At 37.3% G+C, this 10,351-nt stretch overlaps 1 protein-coding gene across 1 annotated transcript in view; it reads right to left on the bottom strand.

Moving 5' to 3' along the window:
- The window catches only part of JAG2 (jagged 2), a gene marked incomplete at its 5' end in the record, with an annotated part of 128,744 nt that overhangs the window by 19,356 nt on the left and 99,037 nt on the right, over positions 1 to 10,351 (bottom strand). Inside the window, 9 exons of the mRNA XM_019519892.1 lie at positions 2,122 to 2,237; positions 2,414 to 2,527; positions 3,531 to 3,616; positions 4,511 to 4,538; positions 5,653 to 5,769; positions 6,666 to 6,779; positions 7,216 to 7,329; positions 9,084 to 9,197; positions 9,754 to 9,918. Of these exons, the coding sequence (XP_019375437.1) occupies positions 2,122 to 2,237; positions 2,414 to 2,527; positions 3,531 to 3,616; positions 4,511 to 4,538; positions 5,653 to 5,769; positions 6,666 to 6,779; positions 7,216 to 7,329; positions 9,084 to 9,197; positions 9,754 to 9,918 (968 nt within the window). The remainder of the gene's footprint in view (positions 1 to 2,121; positions 2,238 to 2,413; positions 2,528 to 3,530; positions 3,617 to 4,510; positions 4,539 to 5,652; positions 5,770 to 6,665; positions 6,780 to 7,215; positions 7,330 to 9,083; positions 9,198 to 9,753; positions 9,919 to 10,351) is intronic.

The raw sequence follows: 10,351 nt of genomic DNA, 5'->3' as shown, positions 1-10,351 counted from the left end.
ATGACAAATAGTTTAACTGACTTGCCAAAGTCAGCCAGCATGCCAGCAACTGGGAATCTTTCAAGTATCCGAGTGTTTAGGAAACCTAGTCATAGATAAGGGCTCCACTGTTCCGTTTTGTTGGGGGTTTTGTTTCTACAACACCTAGCACAGACTGATCTCTACCCCGAAGAGCATAGTTTAAATACATGACAGGAGCTTCATAAGGAATTCTAAAAAAAGTGGTACAATACTGGTCAGCATGACAGGCAATAGCAGCACACCTCTAACGTAACCCCCGTTATACTTTATAGAGAGCATAGAAACAAAGAATTAAGGGGAATGAGTTTTGTGGGTATTCATAAGTAGCTCTTTCCAAGTGCATTGGACATGATACCAACAAGACACTCTATCAGTGTCAGGATAGGAAGTGATACCTAGGTGAATATTCAGCTTGTTCACGCAAACCCACTTCATTCCCATTCCCAACGAAAGAGTCCTCTAGTCTAGAAATACACACAGCTATTGCCGTGCTACCTAGTTTCCAAGAGCATCTGTTTTATGGAAAGCATCTAGAAGGGTTACATTCATATTATGCTACCTATTCCTTTAGGAACATGTGCATTGCTTTTGTGAATCTAATCCAGTCAGTAAATCAAAGCTTAGTCCATTGTGTATGAAAAAACCTTAAAAAACAAGATATTTGTAATAGTTTTAAAGCACCTCATCTGCATTATACCCCAGTCCACCTTCACCTACCCCTAGTCCTTCACCAGAACATCACAATCAAGCTTTATATATTTTAGGCACATCATAGACTTTCTAGGTCACTTTGGCTAGGGACAGAAATTTCACATAAACCGCTTTAAGTGATCAGAAATCAGTTCAAGCAAAAAAAGTTTAGTGCACATAAAACACTTTCAAAATGGCAAAAACCAGTTTAAGATAAACCTGGATGGATGTGGCATCAGACTTTACTGATTTAGGTTAAATCAGCTTATTGAACTTCTGTCCCAGATCCCCTCCAGGTTCAAGTTAACTCAGTCCCCCAGCATCTTAGGATGTTTTGTACCTCCCCTACAAAGTCCCCCTTGCAAGGTGGGTGGGCTAGCTTTTGCCCAAACTGTCTGTTCCAGCTGAGCAGGAATATGTGCTCCAGTGCCCACTATCTTCTGGCCCGGGCAACTGCAGGCACGTGGCTGCATTTCTGGAATCAAAAGTGAATGTCTGTTCACTTGCTTATCGGTTCAATCCATGCAGCTTAGACTATCCTGCAAAGATTGAAATTGATTCTGCCTCAGGCTTCTTGACCATCTGTACTTAGTCTTTTAGATCACTTGTAATGTTGCAAAAATCATGGTCCAAGTTAATTTTAACACAGAGAAAGCCAAGACTATTTGAAGTGTAAGACTGTTACAATTTTTTTTGCTTGCTAGGCATATGCAGCTAGACAAGAAAACAGGCAGACCTGCAAATAGGACAGTTTTAAACAAAAATTTCTAGGGTTTTTCCCCCAGCATGCAAGATGTGTGGAAATCAATCTAATGGAGTGACATTACAAATGTTATTGGAGCCCATCTGGGATGACGTAGTGGTGGTGAATAATGCTGGTATTATTTTTCATACTCCTCCATTTCATCAGGCTGCATCAGTACCAGAGTTGGGCTGTACAGTAATAGATGCAAGCACTGTATTTTATTGATAACTGCTGGGAGTCAGCTCAGATGTTTGGAACATTAGATGGAATAAGGGGAGAAACTGGTTAGTGGGCAGTGACCTAGTCAAGCTGCATTTATCATACATGGTTACCATCATCTCCACCACAGAGAAAAAAGATGAATGACCACAAGGGTAATTTTCACAAGATCTGTGCTATATTACCCTACTGAAGACCGATGCTTAGGACAAAATTTCACCCACTGAGCATGCTGCATATTCTCTTGCACATCCTAGTTTGAATAAATTGGCAGTCTGCTAATTTCATTGGGATATTTTACAAGAAGCTCAAAGGATTTGCTATATTTTAAGTAGTTACAATATGATGCAGCCATCTCCAAAGGAAAAAAAAAACAAACTTGTGGGTCCAGTTTAGCTAGAATAAGAAGCATTTCAGAAGAAAACTTAAATAGGTCAAATAATTACCTTGGTGCAGTCAATATGGCCATCTAAACAGTGGCAGTTGTTGCATTCTTGGTCCCATCTGCTGCCATGAGGAAATGACGTTCCTTTAAGCCAGCAAGATTTTCCAAAACCAATCACTTAAAGGGAAAAAAAGGCTCATTTTTGAAGCACTAATAATTAAGTACAGCCCTAAATCAAAATGATATAATCTCATTTTTCTAGAAAGCAACCATTGGACATGCACACTGTACTTGTTATAAAAAGTTAAACCGGTTCTTTTTTTTTTTTTAAATTAGGACTATTAAGGTATTACCTTCTTGGCATCTAGAACCAACTCTTCCAGGAGGACAAGTGCACCTGTATCCATTTATTTCATCTATGCAAGTAGAACCATATGCACAAGGAGAGGACTGACACTCATCAATATCTGGGGAAGGGGGAAATAAAATAAAAATCAGCAACACAGTGGCAAAAGTTTAAACGTAAGCAGTGTTTTAAATTGCAAACAATCCCACATCAAGATCCGCCATCATCACTTCCAATGTTTACTTCAGACCTGTGCAAAGTTCTTTTAATTGCATCTACTGCACCTATTTTGTCTCAGCAGTTACAGCTGTCTAATATGGACTCACTAATGCAGATACCTGAATTCTAGCCTGAAGCAGCAAATTCACTTGGCTATATTTAGCGTAAGTCTACTTTAATTATAAGAATTCAGTCGAACATAAAATGATGCAGTGACATTAATCAGTCTAGTTTCTTTCCACGTGTTAATGCCACCAGGAGTAAAGAACAGACCCTGTAGGTTACACAGTGCTGAAATTTAAGTTAACTATAAATCTGGTGTAAGGATCCACCATAGTCTCATAGAAAATAAGAAGTTTCATTTTACAGATCTCACGGTCAGTTTTGGAAAACAGCCGTAAACAGTCATTAACATAAGCCCACACATTCCACGTGTTACTCCTGTGACAGCACTCTACCCACGATATTTGTGTTTCACTTAGCCATGTAATTTTTAATTACATAAAATAAGACACCACTGAGAAACACTAATGTTGTTTCTGCTAAAAAACAGCATTTTTTTTTTTAAAGAAAAATCTGAATACTGTTCTACAGCTAGAAAGCTAGTGTCCTGGAACTTCCAAACAATTTCTACATAAAGTCCTGCAGTAGAGCTTTTGAGTACAATTTAAGCCAAGTCATTTTAGTTGCATTTATCAAATGAAGAAAGGGCTTCTGTCCCAAACAAAAGATCCCTTTGTTTGTAAGGTGAGGATCAGTGTCTATGAATAATTCAGTTAGCTTCTGTTCATTATTTGGGGTACAGCTGACCTAAGCTTAATACATCAAAGGTCAAAGGGTGGCTACAAAGATTTTTGGGTCGTGATGGCATGACCTCTCAGTCCTTCACCCATACAGGTACTTACTAATTCTGCAGTCAGGACCAGCAAACCCGGGTGCACATTCACATCGAAACCAATTCACACCATCTACACAGATGCCTCCATTGTAACTGTAAAAATAATAAACCTACCGTTACAATGACTGTTCTCAGGGTAGATTCGCAAGCCCAAAGATAAGCAAAAACCTTAGGTCTTTCATATAACAGCCTGTTCAAATGCAAATTTCTATTGTTCCTATTCATGGCATTTTCTCACTATTGAACAATACAGAATTAAAAGTTCTTGCTAATTCATAATATACAATTTAATAAGCCACCTGCATTATTTTGTCAGCCTCTCCAATTAAACCTTTGTTAATTAAGCTTTCTGTCACTGTTTAGAGGAAACCTTTCCCTGCACAAAATATAGATTTGGGGTCAGAAATAGATTATATGAAAAATTTGATGGGCAGTTTGCTCTAATCTGAATGTCTGTGTTTTAAGATGTCAGTTTCACAGAAAACAAGTGGTTATGGGAATAGTAAAATATATTATTAGAAAACACAAACAAAGAAACCTGTACTTTTAGTGTAAGAACGGGCAATAACACTTGAAATTCCACTACAACACTTCAGAAGATACAGGATCCATATTTGATTTTAATTTGAATAATATCTAAATGTATCTCTTTAATTCTTCTGTTTAAATACTTTGCAATCTGAGACAGGCTATATTGTTTATTTAATGAATATTTTCTCTTAATTTAAAATTTTTCTGATCATTCGCAGCTAAAAAACAGATTGTTATAACTATTCTTTGCTTGGATCAAATATTTCTAGCTTAAACATATTAACAGAAACTAAGTTTCACCTAGTGAATTCAAGACTACTATTAAAAAATCCTACAACAAGAAAAGGTTCTTTTCTTTTAGAAGTATTGCATATATTTACCCTTTATAAGAAAATTTGTGTATTATGTTCAACTGTTGTGAAAACAAATGAGCGAAAAAGCTTTTTTAGTACTTACCATGGGTGGGGGTTGCAGTCATTGGTATCTGTAATGGAAGGAGTAAAATTAACTATTTTGGTTCTTAAGTCTTAAATATAATACAACACATGTCTAAAAAGTCTACAGCAAGACAGAAGAAAGCATAACACAATGAATATTATTCTGCTTTCATCAAATTGTAATATTGGTATCAATATAGTAAAACAACACTATTTTTTCAAGAGATGTTTTAGTTAAAACTCCAGAAGATGACAGAAAAATGGTCATATATTAACTTTGCACAAAAAACAACTAATGCAAAAAACACTGTATCTAGCCATTTAATTTAGTGACATTTGAACACTTGTGACCTAGCTAAGTGAGAGAGAACATTGCAGTCTAAGGTTGAAGGACAGCTGGTAAGACTGTATTAATGATAGAATTGTTTGTTGCTCATTCAATCAGTTTTTAAGAGCTTTTTCAAGGAGCATTACTCTTTTGACTTCTCATTCTGTATGCATGCAATTGGCTTTTTAAAATGGTTTTTACTGCATTTAACAAAATTCTTCTCATTAAAAGCAAATAATTTAGAAATCAGTATTCATCACACTAGTATGCAGAAGTTTAAACAACTTAATCAAGACACAGGTTATTTAAAAAAAAAAAGTAATTTCACAGTGGATTTTAAATTTTTAAAAAACAACAAATAATGCAGTCCAGATGTAATATTTTCTACAAGTTGCGTCTTGAAGAATCAAACTCCAACTTTGCCCCACCTAAACAAATCATCATAAAGGTATGTCACGAAAGTAGTGAAATGTTCACGTCAAGAATAAAAGTGAACATTTTACCACTTCTGACAGAAGTGAGTTCATTCTCCCTTTTAACATGCAACTAATTTAAAAATAATTTTTTAGAGAAAAGATCTTCATAAAGTTTAGAGAATAAACTTCCAAAGATCATTTCTGCACAGGAAGTTGAAAAGTTATGTTGGCAAACATTAGGTGCAAAACAAACGAGCTCTTCATTCATTAGACAAGCTTTGTCTTCCCTCATCCCCTCCCACCCCGAATGATTCATGTATGTTGCAACACAAATGTTAAAGACTTGCTTTGGTTTGGTTAACAGCTCTTACCAGAAACTCCTAGAAACACAAAGGAGAAAAAAAAGTGAAGTCTTACTCTGTGTGCATGTACGTCCTTCCCATCCCTCTTTGCAGATGCAAGAAAAGGAATCACCACTGCCAACACAAGTTCCACCATTCATGCAAGGGTTAGGAATACAGCTGCTGTTTTTAGCTTTAATTAAAAAAAAATAAAGAATCATGTCAAAATACAATAAAAATAATCTAGCTGCCAATCCTCCTATCACTTGGCAGTTAGGAATTGCTGAATTGCCTCAATCCCACTTTTGTTGAACCGACGACCAGTGACACAAAATTTGGAGAAACCTTTAAAGACTGCAGAAGTAAAATGATATATAATGATTTCTCAATCACTTGAGGTCTCATCCTAATTAAAAAGTCAATTTAATTTAAGCTCCAATGTGTGGAGTTTAATATCCCTTTCAAAATGTACTATAACTAGTCAGAACTGGATATTTTTATCTGATTAAATGCCTATCTTCACTTTATGCTGGTCCCATGACACTAAGTTTCAGTCTACAAAAAGTTGGCATAGTAAACACTAGAATTAAAGCTAAGAGCTATACTTTAAAATTCTGTTAGGTGGTTAAAAACCATGATCATATCTGACAATCTTAAAGGAAACAAAAAAATCTGAATTAAGTTGAACTAGAAGTAGGTTGTCGGCATCCCTTTTTTGTCCTGAAATCCCTAAAGAAAGTTTAGGATCCATGAATACAATGAAAATAGAGCCATGGAAACTGTTCAATTTGTTTACAGAGCATGTACAACCCCCATTTCCTCCTCTACAGGAAGTTCAATGCATATTAGCTCCACCTGAGAAGAACAAGCTCCACGTGTCCATTCTACCTTTCCTGCATCTCTCTGTAGTGCGTCATGGTGAGATCCTTATGATGGACTTCTGACTAGCTGATAGGAAAGATCTGAAATGGCCAATTAGTGGGAAGGTCCCTCCCCACCCATCTACCAACCATCTGAGCAATATCCAGAGAGACGATTCTACAGACGGTTTTTGTCTAATGTACATCACTGAATAAACTAAACACTCACCGATGTTGCAAGTACTTCCTTTCCATTCTGGGGGACATGAACATCGAAAAGTGTCTCCATCATCATAACACGTTCCCCCATTGCTACAAGTATTTGCATCACACTGGTATTCACCTAGAGGTTACAGTAAAACAAATAAGCACATACCGAATGAAAGTTAACAAAGGTATGAAAATATTTACTGTGAAAGTTACTGCAGACAGTTTAGATATAGCTTAAGAGTGTCCTTAAGGAAACTCTCTCAGTTGAATAAACACAGGTATTGAACAAAAGAGAAAGTTATATTTGTTCTGAAGTTGAAGTAACATCAAATAGGTGGTACTTATTGCCAATTTTCTTTCAAAGTCTCTTAATTCAAAAAATCACAGTGCTCTGCACAGATGTTCAAAATGGGTTCAGTTGTCACAGGAAGCTTGGGGAAGATGATTAAGAAAATGGAACTGATTCCTCTACGGCTGAGCTCTTAAATGCTCATCAGAAAACTGGCAGTTTTGAGGAATAAGGAAAACAAGCATGTACATAACAATTGCGTAACGTGAAAAATACTTACGTGAGTGGCAAGTTTTGCCTTTCCAGCCATTCTTACATTCGCAATAAAAGTCATTCACCAGATCAACACATTGGCCTCCATGGTGACATGTATTTGGGAAACAGTCATTAAAATCTGTAAAAATTTGAACATTCAACAAAATATTCTGGTTAAAGATGGGTGAATTTAGTTTTCTTTTTTTTTTTTAATCTTCTTTGCAGAAAATTAAAAATGTTGCCTCCAGAGAGAGACAGGAAATGCTCCTGATTGTACTTGTTGTTAAGAAAACTCCATGCTTCAAAGATGGCATAAAAATAAAAACATTTAGTATAGAAGACTCTGAATCAAAGCCTTAGATGCTCTATTGGATTTGAAACACTTGGGAAAGGTAATAAACTGATATCTTGGCACTTACTCCCAAAGGAGGTGAACAACCGTAGTGCACACTTCTTTGCATAGATCTCGACTTCAATGGGCTTTAGATAAACCCCATAAGGGCCAATCAAGAAGCTGTAACCAAGACCTAGAGGTGTTCAGTACCTACATTAATTAAAGTTTTTGGCCCATCTAATTTTTAAAGAGCGATGTAAAATCTATCAAGTAACTTGACACTATATGGGAGTTTTCTAGTATAGAAGAGGAGCATTCTTTCCAGCTGAAAGAGGAACCAAGGTTTTGGTAGTTACAACATATTGACTTGAAAGAAACCTCAGTCAAGAGGTTTAAAAAAAACCAAACAAAACCAAAAACTTTTCCTAAATCAGTAAGTAATTGCTGATGGATTCAGGACCCTCTTCATATCTTACCTCCTTATCTTAAAGATGGCACTGGCAGTGTATACTAGCAAGTCCTAAACTCAAGTTTTAACAATGGTTTTCATGCAGGGAAGAGGGAGGGGGAAATACAGAGGGAAAACAGGAATACCATTTCCTGCAGAACCCTGAATTTTCTTTTGAGATAATTCAGCTGAGTATTGATCAGGCATAAATCTTTGCTTATTAAGTTCTGAAAGTGCAGTAGGAACACGTCCCTTTCACTGAGGAAGTGAAGCCCCCCCTCACAACCCTTAAATGAAAATGAAATCGAGATGGGATACAAAGTTTATAGTTAATGATATGCACTAAATTACAATGTTGGATTCTAAACTCTACTTCGTATAAATTGTGCTTCTAGTTTACTTTTGCCATCTATTTAATTCCTATTTATTCTATGGAGGCACTTGGTATCTAGATAATGCAACAGATTCTTATTAGTGATAGCACCTCTCTGAAACAGAAGTCCCTGGGTAGGTATGGCAGCTCTGCTATTATATTATCCAGGACACTAATAAAAAGCTAGCCAATCTCTGGCTGGCATACTTTGGATTGTATTTTAACTGTACTTCTGAAGGTTCCAGTGGGATTATTTATAATTCTCTCAGAGTTCAATTGAAGAAAACATCTCTGCAATGCAGACTAACCTACGACATTCTTTAATCTCCATCATGCAAGACAATTATAAAAACACCCCCCTTGATTTCTCATTAACCCACATTTCCTTTGATTAGGATTGGGGGGAGGGGGAAAACAAACTAGTGATATACAGACTGATCAAGTTACTTTTGTTATGGCGATCATTGCACATTACTAGATTGTCCCAAGGACAAGTGTTTCTATCTTGTAACTAGTATAGTGATAATTTTTAAGCAGTGTTTAATCAAAAACACAATATTGCAAAGATGACATTACAGTCGCATTTCAATTAGTGAGCACCTTGGAAGTGATAATGTTAGGGTTCTATGGAAGAGAATGAAAAACCCTACTCTAGTGATGTTAATCACAGACCAAGTGCCTTGTATTGTTTTCACAAAGCCATAAAGTTTAAATATGGAAATTCTTGGTAGTACCCACTTGTGTCACACAACTCTCCTTCCCAGCCGCTTGTACAGAAACACCTAAATGAATCAACTTCATCAATGCATGTTCCACCATTTTTGCAAGGGTTTCCAAGACAATCATTGATATCTAGGGAAAAATATCAACAGTTATAATTGGACAGTTTCCATCCTGCAAGAACACTAATGACAGTTCCAGGTTAATGATGGAGCTTTATCCTGATGAAGGTGTGCCAGACAAGCTCTGAAAACACATCCTCCATCTCACTACAATAAACAGGAGCACAGAACTTGTTTTAAAAATTAAAAGTAGTCATGCACCCAACTGTTAGGGACACTAGTGACAGCAGTGCAAGCTTTCCTGCAATGCTCTAATGATAGGTATTTTGAAACTTCTTGGTCCAGGTTTTATTTCCATAGCTTCCTGTGAAAGAATTACCCAGGGAAGTCCCAATTATGCTGAAAATACTTGTTCACTAATATCCAGATTGAAATCACCAACTTTTTCACAAAGGAAAAACTGAACTTTAAGCAACACCAGAGATAAAGAGCAATGCCTCCCTCCACCATCATAGTCCCTGACACGTATTTTTTTTGAGATTTTGTTGTGTCCTTTAAAGCAACTGGTAAATCTATGCCATGAAGTAGAGGTTTTGGGGGTTTTTTTTTTAAAGGGTTTTACTTACTTTCATGACAATAGGTTCCAGTAAAACCCCTCTCACAGGCACAAGTAAAATTTCCTCCTGGTTGACTAATGCACTGTCCATGAGGCCCACAAACATTAGAGGAAATGAAACGGATGCCTTCCCGAGTAGCATTTGTGAAGACTTCTATTGTACAGCTGTCAATTACTAAGAACAATAAAAAAAAAAGCAGGGGGGGAGAAGATTACTCTTAATATCTTTAACTATACGTATTGTATTTACTGGGATCCAAGATGAGGTCCCCCTTGGATATGAGTATGGGAGGGGACGTGGGGGAGAGCATGCAGTGTGGCCAGGAAAGTGCAGGGGAACTGCATAGTGTGGGGAGAAGGACATTTTTTGTTCAGTGCCTGGGGGGAAGGGAAGTATTAAGCAGGGGCAAGGAATGCAGGGAAAACTGCTCAGCAGTATGGGAGCTGCTGCAGCTCCAGCTTTGGTTCTGACCGGGGATGCCACTGCTGACACCAGAGCCACCATGTTCTGTGTCCCGCACTGGAGCCACAGCTACTGCATGAGGCAAGTGGCAGTGGCAGTGGCATGGGGTGGGGTGGAGAGGAGGCAGGCACCCAGGGGAGAACAG

Source organism: Gavialis gangeticus, unplaced genomic scaffold, assembly GCF_001723915.1.
Source record: "Gavialis gangeticus isolate Ggan-Ray unplaced genomic scaffold, GavGan_comp1, whole genome shotgun sequence".
NCBI classification, from domain to species: domain Eukaryota; kingdom Metazoa; phylum Chordata; order Crocodylia; family Gavialidae; genus Gavialis; species Gavialis gangeticus.
Note: the sequence above shows the minus strand (reverse complement) of the source record. Positions and strands in the feature narration are given on the sequence as shown.